The sequence below is a fragment of the Hippocampus zosterae genome, chromosome 1 (assembly GCF_025434085.1).
Source record: "Hippocampus zosterae strain Florida chromosome 1, ASM2543408v3, whole genome shotgun sequence".
NCBI classification, from domain to species: Eukaryota; Metazoa; Chordata; class Actinopteri; order Syngnathiformes; family Syngnathidae; genus Hippocampus; species Hippocampus zosterae.
Window position 1 is genome coordinate 4,141,112 of NC_067451.1, and position 18,633 is coordinate 4,159,744.

An 18,633-nucleotide genomic window follows, 5' to 3' on the forward strand; every position below is an offset into this window, starting at 1 on the left:
GTGGTTAGCACGTCGGCTTCACAGTGCAGAGGTACCGGGTTCGATTCCAGCTCCGGCCTCCCTGTGTGGAGTTTGCATGTTCTCCCCGGGCCTGCGTGGGTTTTCTCCGGGTGCTCCGGTTTCCTCCCACATTCCAAAAATATGCGTGGCAGGCTGATTGAACACTCTAAATTGTCCCTAGGTGTGAGTGTGGGCGTGGATGGTTGTTCGTCTATGTGTGCCCTGCGATTGGCTGGCAACCGATTCAGGGTGTCCCCCGCCTACTGCCCGGAGACAGCTGGGATAGGGTCCAGCACCCCCCGCGACCCTAGTGAGGATCAAGCGGTTAGGAAGATGAATGAATGAATGAATATTCTCGGGGGGTTCCTTGTATCGTATTGTCAAGAAATGCACACGTAACATTTGGCATGTTTGCTTAGTCCAAACAAGGGCATTCCTTTTGTCTTTTTTTAAGTTGTGGCTGCAAACCGCAGCTGAATTTGCAGCAAGTACAGCAGCTTCTTACTTGGTCACCAGAATGGAAAAAAAGAGCAAACACAGGAAGGAAGGAAAATCACATATCAAGTCCTTTTATTGTCTCTTTTTGTTTTGTTTTTTTGTACAAATTTCACAAAAATATTGAACAACTGCTGTACACAGCAGCGATGCCATGAAGAAACCGAATATCACATGACCACGATAGAGCTAAAAAGGAAAACGTCAAAGGGATTTTTATTTTATGATTTTTTTTTTGTTTCATCCTCTTGCAAAGAAGCACTTCACCACACTGGCGCGCTTTTTCTTTTCCTGCACCTCAAGTGAGGATGAATAAACTTTTGAAACGTCGCACAGCTCGGGCCAGTCATCAACTCTCAACCCTCGATGGGTGAAGATATAAAAATATACACATTTTTACAAAATAAAGTCAGCCCCGTCTTTCGCGGTACTGTTCCTTTCGCGTCGGATTTATATGTACACGAGCTTATGTGATAAGGAGCAACGGAGAAGCCCGGCGACATTCATTGCGAGACGTCACGGATGTGAACATCAAACGGGACATTGGTGAAGCACATCCATCTGTACATCAAAGGTGCCTGTTTTTGTTTTTTTTTTTCTTCCTACTGAAATAAATATGACCTACAAGAGAGGAGGCGGAAGGCGCGTCGTGTGGAGTCCGTGGCGCCTCTCGCGTGATGTCATACGACGTAAGCGACAGTCGGGAATTAGTTTAGACAAGGAGTCGTAAATCCGAGTGCTCAATACAGTATTGGCGTCGCTCATCTTGTGTCATGATGTCACCGTAGGTGTACTTCAGGAAGGTACACATTAAAAAGTTATAAACGGTAGTGTTGAATGTTTCGTCTTTGGCCGCTTAGTGATTCATGTCGGACTGTGGCGGTCGAGCGGCGTCCTCCGCCGCCCCCGACGTGGCTCTGAGTTCATCTGCGGTCGCCGCTTGGCCGCTTTCTTGTGTTTTGCCTTCTTCCTCCTCCCCCTCGTCTTCCTCGTCGTCCTCGTCAGGGGGTTGTTCATCCATGGCCGCCTCTGATGAGTTTTTCTTGACCATGGTGGCGCCCTCCTTTGGCGACTTCAGCATGCCACAAAGCTCCATCTCGTTGATCTCCACGTCGAAGGGGGCGGCGGCGCGGCGGCCCGACGCGGGAGACTTGCAGTCCGCGCAGCCCTGAGAGGGGCAAAGGAATACACCAGAGTCATATATGCAAAACTCGAAGGCCAAATGGCAAAAATTAAAAAAATGAAGCACGTCATGTCGCGTCGCCACCACATTTGAAGCGAGCGGAGTCAAGTCATGATTTGGCTAAGAGATTTTCACGTTTGACATTGTAATTTTGTGACTTTGAGCGGCACGTGGCCTTAAAAGCCGATGTCTAGACTGGTGAGTGACGTGGGTGTCGACAAATGAGACAGTGGTTGAGAGTTAATTGAAAGTTTACTGACCACTCTATCTATCTTTGAACACTTGAGGGGGCATTACATGATGTTCCAATTAGCAGTGGTGGGCTACCTTAAATTAGCGAGCAATGTTAAGAGATTGGGCGGCCCGGTAGTCCAGTGGTTAGCACGTCGGCTTCACAGTGCAGAGGTACCGGGTTCGATTCCAGCTCCAGCCTCCCTGTGTGGAGTTTGCATGTTCTCCCTGTGTGGGTTTTCTCCGGGTGCTCCGGTTTCCTCCCACATTCCAAAAACATGCATGGCAGGCTGATTGGACGCTCTAAATTGTCCCTTGGTGTGAGTGTGAGTGCGAATGGTTGTTCGTTTCTGTGTGCCCTGCGATTGGCTGGCAACCGATTCAGGGTGTCCCCCCGCCTACTGCCCGAAGACGGCTGGGATAGGCTCCAGCACCCCCCGCGACCCTGGTGAGGATCAAGCGGCTCGGTAGATGAATGAATGAATGAATGAATGAATGAATAATGATGCGGCGGCCCGGTAGTCCAGTGGTTAGCACGTCGGCTTCACAGTGCAGAGGTACCGGGTTCGATTCCAGCTCCGGCCTCCCTGTGTGGAGTTTGCATGTGCTCCCCGGGCCTGCGTGGGTTTTCTCCGGGTGCTCCGGTTTCCTCCCACATTCAAAAAAAAAAACATGCATGGCAGGCTGATTGGACGCTCTAAATTGTCCCTAGGAGTGAGTGTGAGTGCGGATGGTTGTTCGTTTCTGTGTGCCCTGCGATTGGCTGGCAACCGATTCAGGGTGTCCCCCGCCTACTGCCCAAAGACAGTTGGGATAGCCTCCAGCACCCCCGGCGACCCTCGTGAGGATCAAGCGGCTCGGAAGATGAATGAATGAATGAATGTTTTTTTTTTTACAACAAATCCTAACGTTTAATGGTTTCAGCCCCTTTGCAATGGGAAACGATTGGTGCGCCTTCCTAAAACAAGCGACTCAAGTCCGTTGGCTCAAGTCATTGTGACTTGCGTCCGCCACCTCGATTAAGTTTAGCATACTCACGGAGATGTTGATGGCTCTGGGCAGGCGTCCTGTGCGCACCCAAGGGTGCACCTGGTTCAGCTCCCTCTTCTGTTCCTCCGTGAAGCGTGGCTGATGCTTCTGCATGCTCCTCAGCGCCTCGCGATCCTCACGCAGCACCGCCTCCACATCCCTGTTACACCGCGGCGAGAGAATGACATGAGGGGCGAAGTCACATGGCATCACGCGGCCAAACCGATCCTTTTTTTTTTTTTGCCCGACGGCGGTACCTGATAGGCAGCTGGTAGGTCATCATGACCTTGTCGTCCGTGTTGGCCATCAGAAGCCAAATGGGGTCCTGCAAGACACATTTGATGAACTGCTCCTCGCCACTGTCGCCACCGGTGCCGCTGCCCCCCGCCGGTTGCTTGCGGGCGTGGTCGTTCTCCAATGAGTCAATGCTCCCAAAATATTTGCTGGTGTGGCTGCCTTGGCTGCTACCTAGATGGGCGCAAATTACAAAGGAGGAAATGAGCCGGAGTCAACTTCATTGTGGTTTTTTTTTGGTTTTTTGGTCCTCTGTAACGATAATTCAGTGACGGTAACGGATCTCGACTTACTGGTGCCACTGGTACCAGAGGAGCAGCATCCATTGGAGCCGGAGCCAGAACCCGAGGACCTGGTGCCCGATGACCCAGATCCGGAGGCAGCAGAGCCGGTTCCCGAGCGTGAGTCTTCCTGCAGCAGCAGGTCCAGCAGGTCGCTGGAAGTCGACATGGCGTCGTTGTTGGACTCATTAGCTTCCCCCTGTGATGCAAGCAAAGGTCAGCAAGCAAAGGTCAACATTCCTTTTTTTTGGGGAGATTTTCCAGGGTTAGAATCATTTAGGATTTTTCATGATGGTTCGCTTGATTTAGTTTGACTTGTTTTTTTTTAATGCAATTCATTTTAATTCGGTTTTAGAGCAAGTTTTAATCTTTTTTTTCCCAAAATGCTTCACTTTCGTTTATTTATTTGTGTGTTTTTTAATGGTGTGTTTGTCGAGTGCGAGGTTATAAAAAAAGACAATAAACTACAATTCTCAAATGGCTCACCATCCTTCTTCCGTACAGCGACACCGAACTCAATACATTTAAAATGAACCTCAAAAACAACTTTCGCGATGATTATTTGAGATATGTGAATGTTGTTTTGTTTTGTTTCTTTTCGGGTTTTTTCCCCATTTTAATTCTGTCAAAATTTTATTTTCCAATTTTACCTGTTATTAATTTGTTCGTTTTCGTTTTGTTATCTATAACAACCCTCATATGGTCCAGATTGTTCGACACACACACACACACACACACACGCACACGTACTTACATTCTCATTCTCCTTGGTGTTATCATCAGAGTTCCTTTGAGTGTCTGAACTCTGCACGCCGGCCGGGCCGCCCTGCACGGCGGGCGGAGCCTGCTGCGCGGCCGCCAGCACGGTGGCGGACTCTAACCGGTTGCTGGGCGACTCTTCCAGCTGCAACAAATTGAGGGGGGAGGAGCATCGGGACTGGAACAGGGGGGACTCCGCACCCTCGCGATCGGCGGGGGTCTGAGTGCAGGACTGGGGCGTGCTGCTTCGAGATGCCGCACCCGTGGCAGGAATGGACGCGGGGTTGCAAACGGCCGCGGGGACCGGGGGTTGGGGGGCGCCGGGGTAATTCAAGTTTTGACCGAAAAACGGCATGGGTGTGGTGACTTGCTGGGGCATGGGCGCCCCCATCGGAGGGAACATGTAGTTGGGGAGAACCAAGGCCATCATGGGGGGCACCATCTGGGTCGGGGGGAAACGTGACGCGTCTGGCACGGCCAAGGGCTGAGGGAGCGGCGGGTAGACCGGGTAGATTGGAACCACGCCGGGTGCGAACGGGGCCGAGGGATGGCTGGGCTGAGAGCAAACCGACGGCCAGGAGGAGGAGTTTGTGGGGGCTCCCAGGGGCACGTCGAGGGGCCCGGCTGCCGCTCTGGTTCTGGGGTCTTGGTGCATCCCCGTGAGTCCCAGAGAGCCGTGCCTGTCAGAGGACTCCTGGTGCTTGAGCCGCTTCCCGCCACGGCCGCATCTGTGACCGGAGCCGCCCCCTGCGGCCGGGTAGTCACGAGAGCAACGCACCCCTAAAGGACACGCGACCAAGACAATCGTTTAGTTTTAACCCTCGTAGTGCACCGCTTGCGATAAATGTAAAATGATGTCTTTGAATCAAAGGCAAAGGCATTCAGAAAAACACGAGAGAGCTGAAACTTATGGAGGGGTTCTAAAATGGCCTAAATTTCATGACGTCACCGGCTGATAATTCTCAGGCATTGCAGCCATAATAAAAAAACGTTTTGATACCTTAATCTTCACAATTTACATATTTTGCACCATAGAGACCCATTATAATTCATATTTTTGAATGCATCGTAAACCTAATGTGTAAACATGCATTTCACGCGATTTTTACGTCAATCGTTTTGTTTTCGCTTGGACAGACGTATGCATGCCACATTGTTGGGTTGAGGTCATTCCAATTGTGCAACTTTTAGGTGGCGCCAGAGGATCGCAAATGAGTTTGCATTTTTGCGGGAGGCTTCAAACCAATGCATTTTACATGAACACGTCCGGTCGGGATTGTTAGTAGGGCTTGGTTGGAACCTCCAGACACATTTTTTTTTTCCCTTTTGCAAAAAATAAAGAATAAAAAATCCCAAAGAACTAATAAAAACTATATATGTATGGATAGCACAGATGCCTCTGAACATTTTGAGTGTTTGAAAAAAATAATAATAATAATAATGTTTTTATAACACAAATCACGTCATTACAAAAATTGTAAAATGCGTAACTTAAGGACTTTTCAATTTGGAGCACACAAGTGTTAAACCGGCGTGCGGCAAAAGTTAAAGAGCGTACCTCGCGCCAGAGGGTTGCCCGCGGGCGTGTGGCAGCGCACGGTCGAAGACGCCGTCTGGTCGAAGACGCGCAGCTTGCTGAGGTCCTTGAAGCGGTCCAGGAAGGCCTGCTCCTCCTGCTGCGTGTGCGCCGACAGCACCTCCTTCGTCAGGCCCAGCCGGCCGCCCCCGCCGTGCCGGCTGTCCCTCTCCGGCTGAGTTGGCGGCGTCGCTTGAGGGAGGGGGGCGACGGGAGGAGGCGGGGGTGGTGGAGGGGGAGGAATGGAGAGCGCAGTCGGAGTGAGGGTGGGGGGAGCGTGTGTCGGAGTGCTCGGAGCCTCCTCCATCACGATGTCTGTCAAACAAACGGGGGGGGGGGGGGGTTCCAATGTCAATCCACTTTTTCTTCGGACAAAGTTAAACAAATGTTTCGTTGCTCCGTGATCACACTCAAGAGTTCCCTGTCCTCCACTTGGACTCGGATTGTTTACATATGCAAAATACAAGCAAAACACCGCCCCCGATATTTGCATACCACGCCCCCTGGTCCGGCCCCTCTCAGTAGTGATCTGATGAGCTTGGTTTCAGCTTTGAACCACAGATTTGTTGACACTTTTCTGTCTGGTCTACACCGAATCAACAAGTTGTAGACTTCGCAGATGACAAATGTCCGCCTGGGCGCGACACCCGGTCCCCAAAAGCATCTTTTGAAAGCACCTTCTTCCATCTTCACTTTAGTGCACCCAAACGTCTAGACATGCCTAAATTTTTGCTCGATTTCTCTATCACCTTGTCAGGATGAAGATACAATTTTGCTCACCTCGTCAGGATGAACGGTTTTGAAAAATAACCTAAATGTGACCCCCCCCCCCCCCGATCCCCACCCCTCCCCCACCTCAGTATCACAATGAATATGCACAGTCTATCTGCCAACTGCTGTGTTTTCCGACCTGATTCGGGCGGCTTCTTGTCTCCCACGTGCACGATGGTGCTACTGAAGCTACATTGGGACGTGACGGAGGCCACGCTCTCCGCCTTCATGGCCAACGTCAGCGGGGGCAGCGGAGGGGCTTCGCCGACCAAGCCGACCGACGCACCTGCAGGAGTCAGGTCACAAATGTGAACACGGCGCACAGACGGGACGGGACGGGCGGCGGAAGGAATTTCCCCGACGCTGACCTTTGGCGTTGCCGCCGGCCTCCTGCTTGTCTTCGTCGGAAGTGCAGGAGGAGGAGCCGCACTTTCTTTTGATCGTATTGGGAATGTTGCAGCTTTCCAGGTACCTGGACGGCGCGTTCAAGAGGCGTCAGTGAGGACGGACTGTCGAGTCAAATGAAAAGCTGATTGGCAATTTTGATTCTGACCTTATGATGCTGTCCAGGCAGTTGATCTGTTGGTAGGAATATCCGGGTGGGGAATCTTTCTGTGCAAGCGGCGCGGGCACCAAATCTTTCAGTGGCTTGGTCATGTCAGCGATGAGGCCGCGAATGGGGTCGCTGTTGATGTCTCTCAGACTGCTTCTGGCGACTAAAGTCAACAAACGCGGCGCTTCAGAGCCTCTTTCCAAGATGTTTCGCGAAACGATTCATTCCGATTCATTCCATTTATTTATCCATCCATCCATTCTCCGAACCGCTTGATCCTCACTAGGGCCACGGGGGGTGCTGGAGCCTATCCCAGCTGTCTTGGGGCAGTAGGCGGGGGACACCCTGAATCGGTTGCCAGTCAATCACAGGGCACACAGAGACAAACAACCATCCACGCTTACACTCACACCTAGGGACAATTTAGAGTGTTCAATCAGCCTGTCATGCATATTTTTGGAATGTGGGAGGAAACCGGAGCACCCGGAGAAAACCCACGCAGGCCCGGGGAGAACATGCAAACTCCACACAGGGAGGCCGGAACTGGAATCGAACCCGGTACCTCTGCACTGTGAAGCCGACGTGCTAACCACTGGACTACCGGGCCGCCTGTATTTATTTATTTTTTGTTCACGTTACCTGTGCCGGTGTTTTTTCTCGCCGGCGGCCTGTTTCGAGACTCGATGAAAACTTGCTGCCCGTTCGTCTTGACCATGTGAACATCTTTGCAGATCTGCTGGAAGGTCATCTGGTGCGACCAAACGGCACAAGCGACCTCCCAATTAGCTCACTCGGACCGGCGCCGGCGTTGCCGAGCGAGCGACGCTTCCAACTCACGGGCTTGCGTAAGGCGACGGCGGCGTCGTCCGCGGCGGGTCCGTTGCTGTCGCTGGAGGAGGCGGCCGAGGCGCCGTGATGCTGCGGGTGCGAGCGGCGCGAGCCCCGCGAGCCGCTGGAGCCCAGCGAGCTGTAACCCTGCGAGCCGCCGCTGTGCACCGGCTGCACCAGCAGACGGTGGATCCGCTCGCTGAGCTGCACCACGTCGGGCGTGGTGGCGCGGGCCTCGCAGCTCGGCACCGTGAACACGTCCTCGTTCAGCGGGCTCCTGGAGACGGAGAGAACGCCGCCTTGGAGTACCTTGTGCGCGCTCGCTTTTCATCGCTTCGGTAAGCGGCGGTGGCTTACGTTCGGACTTTGTGGCGCCCTACGATGAAGGCCACCTTGCGGCTCCAAGGGTTGACGAAGGAAGACCAGCTGGTGTCGATGGTTAAGTATTCCCCGCTGCGGGCGCACATCCTCAACGGCGAATACTCAAACGGCTGGCCGGCAAACTGAAAGACTGCCGGGAGACGATCGTCAGAGGGGATGCCGGCGGGGGGGGGGATTTTGCGACAACATTTCAACGCGCGTTCCACTCACTCTTCTCGTGGATGGCCACCAGAGTGGGCCTGTCTTCGGGGTGGATGTAAAGCAAAGTCGGCGTTCCCACCAAGTCCTGCGGCAGATATCCCAACAATGGCACCGCCCTGCACGCAGGTCATCATCAGTACATAACAGGAGGAACGTGGAACGGATTCAAACCGGCAACCGGCGGAGCGCAGATGGCGACCGAGCGCGGCAGAAGGCGGCGCAGCCGTCATCAAAGGTGAGGAAACTGACCTCTCGTCGACTTCCTGGAAGAGGCAGCTGGGAGTGTGACTGGTGGTGAAGATCCTCTTGTCAGGAGGGATCCGAGGTGCTGATGGGAAAAAACATGCCGGAGAAGGTGTGGGGGTGGGGGGGGGGGGGGTTTGTTGGCAATGTTTAGACATAAGCCCAGCGCTCACATGTTGCATCCCGGCGCTTTGTGTACGCAAATGTTTCAAACGGGCCAGACGCAAAGTGTGTTGTCGCCTTTCTGCAACCACGTGAGGGAAAAAAAAAAAAAACGTGTGAAGTCATCGCACTCCCTAAATGAGAACGTTTTCCTAATCGTGGCGCGGCGAGGGCATGCTTTCATCACAGCTCACTATTTTTATTTTTATTTTATTTAAAAAAAAGGAATTGAAGACGGCTTTTTTTTATTTGATTTTAAATAATAAAATTTTAAAGATCATGGAAGGACCTCCTGCTTTCATCACAGCTCTTTATTTTTATTTTATTTAAAAAAAAAAGGAATTGAAGACGGCTTTTTGTGATTCGATTTTAAATAATAAAATTTTAAAAATCAGGGAAGGACCTCCTGCTTTCATCACAGCTCTTTATTTTTATTTTTATTTTATTTTAAAAAAAAAAGGAATTGAAGACGGCTTTTTTTCATTTTATTTTAAATAATAAAATTGTAAAAATCAGGGAAGGACCTCCTGCTTTCATCACAGCTCTTTATTTTTATTTTTATTTTATTTTAAAAAAAAGAGGAATTGAAGACGGCTTTTTTTGATTTGATTTTAAATAATAAAATTTTAAAAATCAGGGAAGGACCTCCTGCTTTCATCACAGCTCACTATTTTTATTTTTATTTTATTTAAAAAAAAGGAATTGAAGACGGCTTTTTTTGATTTGATTTTAAATAATAAAATTTCAAAAATCAGGGAAGGACCTCCTGCTTTCATCACAGCTCTTTATTTTTATTTTTATTTTATTTAAAAAAAAAGGGATTGAAGACGGCTTTTTTTCATTTTATTTTAAATAATAACATTTTAAAAATCAGGGAAGGACCTCCTGCTTTCATCACAGCTCTTTATTTTTATTTTTATTTTATTTTTAAAAAAAAAAGGAATTGAAGACGGCTTTTTTTCATTTTATTTTAAATAATAAAATTTTAAAAATCAGGGAAGGACCTCCTGCTTTCATCACAGCTCTTTATTTTTATTTTTATTTTATTTAAAAAAAAAAAGGAATTGAAGACGGCTTTTTTTGATTTGATTTTAAATAATAAAATTTTAAAAATCAGGGAAGGACCTCCTGTTTTCATCACAGCTCTTTATTTTTATTTTTATTTTTATTTAAAAAAAAAAAGGAATTGAAGACGGCTTTTTTTCATTTTATTTTAAATAATAACATTTTAAAAATCAGGGAAGGACCTCCTGCTTTCATCACAGCTCTTTATTTTTATTTTTATTTTATTTTTTTAAAAAAAGGAATTGAAGACGGCTTTTTTTCATTTTATTTTAAATAATAACATTTTAAAAATCAGGGAAGGACCTCCTGCTTTCATCACAGCTCTTTATTTTTATTTTTATTTTTAAAAAAAAAAGGAATTGAAGACTGCTTTTTTTCATTTTATTTTAAATAATAACATTTTAAAAATCAGGGAAGGACCTCGTTATCCCGCGCACGCTTCACAAGCTCACTCATTTTTTTTTTCTGTGCTTTTTTGCGCCGCCAAATAGGACCGCGGTAGGTCACGAATGACAAGTTCAATGGTTACCCTCGTATCCGGAGTGGACCCTCTCCGCGATGAGCAGGCAACACGGCTGCGGTTCGGCGGTATCCGAATCTCGGATGGTCAGCTGGTAGGGCGTCAGGCGAAACGGATAATAGCGCATCTCGCTGCCCTGCGTGCGGTCGGCGCGGATTCGACAGAACATGGATTTCTCCTGAGTGCAGTCCATGGCGGGTGAGGCTGAGGGGAGAGCAAAGGGGGACGGTCAAAAAAAAAATCAAAAGTCAAAATAAAAAAAAATCAGGTCAAAATAAAAATCGGCGATTGGTCGCGGCGGGAGCGGGCGCTCGCCGGCTCACCGGATCCGATGCAGGACGCCCATAAGGGCAGTCGGCAAGGCGCCGTGCCGCTGTAGAAAGTGCTGATGTCCTGCGGAGCCAGAAGCTCCGAAAACATGGTGCCCTGGAGACACTCGGGCTTGCAGCGCAGCACCGACGATCCCTGAGGTGACACGTACACCACTTTCCCGGACAGAAAGGATACCGCCATCGAGAACGTGTCCTGCGAAAAAAGGAGGGCATCCATTCGGACGTTGGCTTCAAACCGGGCCCCCCTGGTGACTTTCTTTTTGCCCACGCGTGAACTTACCGTGTTCTTTAGTGTGTATTCCGAAGTGATGTTGTCCAGCTCCTCGATGGTGAAGGCGGACAAGTCCAGGCTACATTCGTGACATTCTTCCACGTTCCACTGGTGGTAATACTCCTTGTTGGCTGGACACACAAAACGGCAAAAAAGTACATCAGCGCCGAGTCCGACGATCCTGAGGCGTACGATTCCGGACAGTTTTGCTTCTTTTTATATTATCGGTACGAGCAGAGTGGCACTTGTTTTCAAGTCAAGTCAAGTCAACGGTATTTATAGGGCACTTTCAAACAGCCATCGTTGCATACAAAGTGCTGTACATGGAGCGATTTAACATGCACAATAAACAGTAAGGGGCGGCCGGGTAAGTCCAGTGGTAAGCACGTCGGCTTCACAGTGCAGAGGTACCGGGTTCGATTCCAGCTCCGGCCTCCCTGTGTGGAGTTTGCATGTTCTCCCCGGGCCTGCGTGGGTTTTCTCCGGGTGCTCTGGTTTCCTCCCATATTCCAAAAACATGCGTGGCAGGCTGATTGAACACTCTAAATTGTCCCTAGGTGTGAGTGTGAGCATGGATGGTTGTTCATCTCTGTGTACCCTGCGATTGGCTGGCAACCGATTCAGGGTGTCCCCCGCCTACTGCCCAAAGACAGCTGGGATGGGCTCCAGCACCCCCCGCGACCCAAGTGAGGATCAAGCGGCTCGGAAGATGAATGAATGATAAATAATGATGCGTCCATAACGCTTGAACATTCAGTTGGAAATGCAATATGAATATCCTTGGAGAGAATATACGATTCCGGTCGTTCCACAAAGCGAACCCTGAAACTCAAGGACTGAAAATAGTCCAGAAGAAAGTACCAAGAACTAACTAAGGCTCAGAGGGGATCGAGCCTTTTCTGTTGCTGGTCCCTCTCTCTGGAATGACCTCCCACTGAACATTCGGCAAGCCTCCTCGCTGCCCATCTTTAAAGCCCTCCTCAAAACCCACTTGTATTCTTTGGCGTTCGACTCAGCATGACTTAGATTTGTTCTTGATTTTACTGCTTGGTGCTTTCTACCGCCTTTATTACCGATTCGTCTTACTGTTTATTCATTCATCTTCCGAGCCACTTGATCCTCACTAGGGTCGCGGGGGTGCTGGAGCCTATCCCAGCTGTCTCCGGGCAGTAGGCGGGGGACACCCTGAACCGGTTGCCAGCCAATCGCAGGGCACACAGAGACGAACAACCATCCACGCTCACACTCACACCTAGGGACAATTTAGAGCGTCCAATCAGCCTGCCATGCATGTTTTTGGAATGTGGGAGGAAACCGGAGCACCCGGAGAAAACCCACGCAGGTCCGGGGAGAACATGCAAACTCCACACAGGGAGGCCGGAGCTGGAATCGAACCCGGTACCTCTGCACTGTGAAGCCGATGTGCTAACCACTGGACTACCGGGCCGCCCCATCATTATTTACTCGTTTCAAAAAGGACCCGCGGGGCAGAAGGAACTAATGGGCGGGCCGGAGTAGCGGCAGCCTGGCCCGGCGGGAATTTGCCCCAACCCGAGCGTGAATATTGCCGCAGTGACAATGTAATTTCCCGAAGAGGACGATGACGTAAGACGTGTTTATTCATCTGTTGAACGAAAGTAAAACCGGATCTCACCTCGGACTTGTCTGACACACTGCAGGGCGTACTTGAGTGCGTTGAGAGTGCTGGAGTGGCCCTTGGACTTGCGCTCCGCTGGCAAGCGGAACTTGAGCTCCTTAATGGCCTTCATGAGCTCCTTCTGGGTCTGGACCCTCGCCGACTGATTGCTGCTGCAACCGGATGTGGACGGCGGGTCGTGTTCGGAGCTGGTGGACAGCAGGCTGTAGGCCAGCGAGCCGCTCGGCGGCGACAGGCTCTGCGAGTTGGAGCTGCAAAAGAGCCGTGGCTGTTGAGACCGACGCGGGGGCTTTCCTTCCGCTTCCGAGCGGGCGAGCTGACTTAAGTCGCCCCCGCTTACCTCTTTTGGCTCTCGGTGGTTTCCAGCATCATACCCGAGTCCTTGCCGTTGGACGAGCCGTGCGAGCTGCGGGTGGACTGGCGCCCGCGGGAACCCGTGTCCCTCTCGCCGGAGTCGTTGCCGCTGGAGAGGCCGCCGTCCATGTCGTCCGAATTGGGCCCCCTCTGATCGCCGGCTCCCGAGCCTTCGCTGGGGGAGGACACGCCCCCGGCCCTGTTTCCCTGCTCCGGAGCGGAGACATCGGCGCCGGCGTGTAACTGTTTGGAGTCGGCCTCCTGGCCGCTGTCTTTGTCGGCAGCCCTCGGCGCTCGCCCCCGTGCGTTGCTGCTGGCCGCTGACTTAGTGATGTCATAACTCATACTAGACTAGGATGAGGCTTGCGCTGCTTGTTTGAGGTGTCAGCGCGAGGAAACAGTCCGTCGATCTACCGTCGACTTAGGTGGGACTGCTATGTGCGTACAAGTGAATCATCGCTGATGGCTGCCTTATGTAATCAACTCAGGGGAGAAAGTCATGGTTTGTCGTGCAAAAAAAAAATAATAATGAATGTGTTAAATTTAGGGCTGAGATGCTTTCATTTTGCGTGAGACGGCCTTGGCACGGGTAGACACTCGTTTCAGAGTGTATCTGGTCCTTTCACCTCCGGAGATGTGTTTGCAGGCACCGCGAAGGCCACCTAAGAAAACAGAAAAACAGAATTGGGCAAAGAAAGCAAAGGCAGTTTGACTTCAGATGTTGCGCAATGACTAGCGTGCTTTGGCAGCCATCTTCCAAGGACGAAAACAAAGCTAGTTTATCATCCATCCATTATGGCATTGTCTGCTGGTCAGGCAGCATCTCAGCCCGGGGGACAGAAAGAGACTGGAGCGACTGGTCAGGAAGGCCAGTTATGTCCTGGGTTTCTCCCTCGACACTATGGAGGAGGTCGGCAACTGGTATATTAAGATATTTTGTGATGTTTTCTTTAATCAATGTATTGCTTCTCAGTGAAAAAACTGCTTTGAGATGATTGCATGACTTGGTGACTTGCTTGCCTAAGCAATTCCAGAGATGGACTCTGGAGCCTGCTTTGACGACTTCATAGTCTCCTTTGTTTGAATTGTCAAAACTTGATTGAGATCAATGCCACTTGATTACACAACAAACAGTGTGGCGTAGGGAGGGATGAGAATGGCCACTCACCCCTCCCGATGCACACACTTTAGAGGATAAAAGGAGGGGAGCGATGCTACTTCAGCAGAGTCCGCTATGGGTTACCGTACGAACGCCCAGCTCGTATTGAAGCTCACTCTGCTGAGGGTGTTGGCTCTCCACCCTAATGGCACACGGTAAGAGTTCTTTAGCTTCATACAACTTATCATTTCTGTGTGGGACCAATAAAGTGCCTATTGTTGGTAGCCAGAAGTGTCTTGTCGTTATTTCTGAGTGCCTATCTCCGACGATCCTTTATAAAACTTGATATTCATTCAAATTGAGTATCAGAAGTGTTTCAAAACAGCAACAGAAGGATGCTAACTAAGCTAAAAGCTATGATGGCCAGTCCCTCCCACCCACTCCAGCCCGCCCTGACAGCACTTGGTAGCTCCTTCAGCCAGAGACTGTTACACCCGCGCTGCAAGAAGGAGAGATACCGACGCTCGTTCCTACCGACTGCTGTCAGGCTGATGAATAAAAAATAACAATCATAATAATAATAGTAATTAAATGATGTGAAGGAAAATTGTAAATAGTACTGCGATTTATCCATTTTGTGTTCATATTGCATTTAATTGAAAGATGTTTGTTGTTTTTTTCTCTTTCTTCTTTCTACATACATTCTTGCTTCTGGAGGCTGTAAATTTCCCCATTGTGGGACGAATAAAGGATATCTTATCTTATCTTATCTTATCACGCAACTGCGGCTGTGTCATGTTCACACTGCCGTTCCGAATGCTTGCCCTTCCGTCCAGATTAACGCCAACGAAAAGGCTTTTTGAGAACATCAGGCCTGCTCCTATTTCCAAACTGCAAATGCGTATGCTCGCGTCTCCTTTTAGAACAGGACCTGCGTTTGTGTCAGTCGTCATAGCTTAGGCCCCCTTTGACTCAGAGGACAATCAACTAGAAACGGGAGGAGGGACTGTCTGTAATAGATAATCTGCTAATAAACAGAGGTTTGCATCGTCAGGTATATATCTGGACACCTACCTACGCAAGTGAAAAGTCTCCTGCTATTTAATCCTTCGGGAAGAAAGATGCCCGTAATCTCTTAAACCCCGCAGACGCAAAAGAAGACGACATCCCGGGCGTCACTGCTTTCCAATTTATGCACTCGCATGAGCCAACAACTCCGTCTTTAGAAGGAGAATTTTGGTCATGTCCGCCTACTGTCGTGTCACCGCGGCCAGAACGGGTTGTGAGTGTCAGAGAACTTATTATGTAACTCGAGGCACAAAATTAACTTGGACCCTGGCGCTGGGCGATTTTTGAAAACTATTCTAATTACAACCCCCCCCCCCCCCGAGAATAAAAATGCTATTGCAATTGACCAGGTGATTCTTTTCTTCAAAGTCCTCTGCCCATGTCTTTTTAAACAAACACAAGCAAGACGTTGTCGTGTTCAAATTGTAGTCGGGATAATTTGAAAATGGCATTCCGCGACATTGCGATATCGATTTGAATTTGATTAATTGTTCATATCCAAATGGAAAACATGCTGCAAATGTCTTTGCTGCGCTCAGGTTGGTCAGAGTGATGATGCACATTTCGCACATGTCAAACAAAGTGTGTGCTACGCAGCCCAACAGTTGGGCATGAGAACACGGGCAAGTATGGCCGGGAAATATGCAAGCGGTGCATGCGAGTGGGTGTCGAAGCCGGCTGTCTCCATGCCGACTTCCACGGACCTCGAAGATGATGAGGCTGGAATATTAAACGGCCATGACACCCAGCCAGACAAATCATTCACCAGATATGCACCGTGTAAGACTTGCACATGTCCAATACCTGAGATTCTCAAATGTGGGGCCAGACCGATATGCGGTGGCACTTTGGGACATGATTTTAATTCCTTCGGTCACCACGATGGTTAATTGAAATGCCATTAATCCATAAATTATGGAAAATGTTTTTTTTAACGTGTTTTTTTTAATGAGAAAAAAATTGCGCTCTGAAGGCTGGTGTTCTCTAAAAATATACAGTTTGGTCGAGTGGTTTGTGCATCGTTTTCTCCGGGGTACCAAGGGTATCATCTCTTGGGCCTCGGGGGTGGGCTCTGAGTTCTTGTTGGACAGTCTGCCTTTTAGTCAAGTCAGCTTTTAGTGTCAAACATACTCTATGTGTAACATACAGCACAGATGAAATGACTTTCCTCTCTCAACCACAGTGCAAACATGTAGTGCATTTTATTCCCCAATATGTATCCGATATGCGAGTATGCATAGCCCAAAATATCTCGACCTGTGCTATGACACTGTCTGCGTGCGTGTGTAAAGACGATGTGACAAAGGCACATGCTGCCAACGGAGCTGGACACTTGACTTGCGTGTGACACTTCCCCGTCGTGTACAAAAGCTCCGCTGCAGGGAGGAGTGTACGTGCGGATGCCGGGGGGGGGGGGGGGGTGTCAGCACCGTGCGGGTACATGTGAGCATGTCCAGACGTATCGTGCTATAAAGTTTTATACCGAGATGAGCCGCGATGCATGTTTTCAAATGCATCCCATGATATCGGCCGACGGCAAACCCGAAACTGCAACTCTTTACAAGTCCCGGACAGCAGGCACGTGTACACGGCAGTGGTTTCCCCCAGTGGTTCGCGGCTCCTGATTGGCTAGCGGCCCGGACCAATCGGTGCTTGCGCCGCAGAGCCGCCAACCTGTCATTGGCCTGCCTTAGCCCCGCCCCTTCGCCTTGCTCGCCTGTATTCCGGCCGTATGCCATCTGATCACAGGTCAGGATTGAAAGCTTTGCAGTTGCTTACCATTTCAAATCACGTTATACGATACAAAACCTACATTTTGGGTCTTATATAGAGATTCAAATAATGTTTAGGAGCTTGAAGCCACATGCAGACTTCACACGAAATGTAAAACATGTATATTTTCAATGCCCATTGCAGCTATAACTGATATTGGTGAGAGAATTAAATTGCCGATAAAAACCTAATGAGTGAAGCTTCATTGCCAAGTGCACGATGAACGACGAGTTGCAGCTTGGGTACAAGATGTGCAATTCGTTAAAGTTCGCCACATATTTTGATTGGCGTGCAGGCTTGCGCGGTCTTACCAACAGATGAAAGCTGTGATCAACAATAAAGTTTAGTAATGTGCAGTGATGATCATCTTATTCACGAATTAATGAAGAGGCAATTTTGTTCTACTGACGGCAAAATGCCCGTGGAAACAATCGACGTGATTGCGATGATGAGAATCCCAATGCACGCTACTTGCAAAATAGGACACCGTTAAGTCCCAAAGTCACATTTTTTTCTGTATCCTAATTTTAAAATTAAGCATTTGCTTAAAACACTCTCTAGAACGAACAACGCATCACTCAAGATGTATTATATTTTCAAAGGAACATCGTACATTGGAGGGATAGGTTTCTGTGCTATTTGTTATTATCCTGATTATCTGACGGCCAGCGTGTTAGCATGCTAGGGCTAAGCCAAAAGGAAGAACCGAACTCAAAAGTCGACAACGTACCTTTTAAAATCTCCGTTGAGAATATATCAGCCGATCTTATATTCCACGTATCCAAAACACCGTGTCAATGCATCAAATATCCACAGAGGTAGTGACTGCGTGTTTGTAAGCAGTTGTTTTCTCAGTCGACATTTTGCGATTGCCACTCGTCCCAGCCCCCAGACAGGAGTGTACGCGCCCCAATACACGTGAGGATGCATGGGCGAGCGAGTCGAACGCCCTCATTGGACGTCGGCACACCTCATGCCACGCCCATATCAGAGACCGAGCGCGTTCCATTGGACGAGCGAGGGCGGGGCTCGTAGCACGGGGCTCGCTTGTCACGTTGCAAACTGACTGCTCCCGAGTTTATTTCCCAACAGCGCGGAAACGTGAGAGGGCGGCGACATGGGCTCTTTGCTTACCGTAATACCAAAAGTGTTTGGCCAAAACAAATTTCACAAAGGGATTGTCCAACGTTTTCTTTTCATAACAGTGTTTTTCCTTGATGTTTTTCCTCTTCTAATAAACAAATTCAACTGAAAAAAATTAGTGTTCGTTATTTTATGTGCGTACATGTATCAGGGCCAAATTCCTCTAAGCGTTTTATTTCGGCCTTACGGGCGGTGCAGACACATTTCAACGTGATCTCTGGCGCTGACGTCAATTCTTCTACTCCCCCACTTCTCAAAAGCACGTGGCAGGCGGTGTGGCAGTTCTGTGGCTGTAAACAAGCAGATCTAGGGCACTTCGAGCCATGTCAGGGAGTAAATAGGTGACTCATGTACTATTAAAACA

At 49.4% G+C, this 18,633-nt stretch overlaps 1 protein-coding gene across 1 annotated transcript; it reads right to left on the reverse strand.

Moving 5' to 3' along the window:
* Window positions 1-553: 553 nt before the first annotated feature.
* Window positions 554-18,044, reverse strand: per1b (period circadian clock 1b). The gene is made up of 20 exons (XM_052062304.1): window positions 17,857-18,044; window positions 13,173-13,848; window positions 12,830-13,083; window positions 11,185-11,306; window positions 10,896-11,097; window positions 10,582-10,776; window positions 8,832-8,910; window positions 8,592-8,698; window positions 8,358-8,511; window positions 8,010-8,277; window positions 7,812-7,920; window positions 7,173-7,335; window positions 6,988-7,091; window positions 6,759-6,905; window positions 5,831-6,163; window positions 4,268-5,052; window positions 3,526-3,712; window positions 3,196-3,406; window positions 2,948-3,098; window positions 554-1,663 (listed from the first exon to the last, which is right to left on the reverse strand). The coding sequence occupies exons 2-20, from the start codon at window positions 13,529-13,531 to the stop codon at window positions 1,352-1,354; spliced, it is 4,242 nt and encodes a 1,413-aa protein (XP_051918264.1). The 5' UTR covers window positions 13,532-13,848; window positions 17,857-18,044; the 3' UTR covers window positions 554-1,351.
* Between the last annotated feature and the right edge of the window lie 589 nt (window positions 18,045-18,633).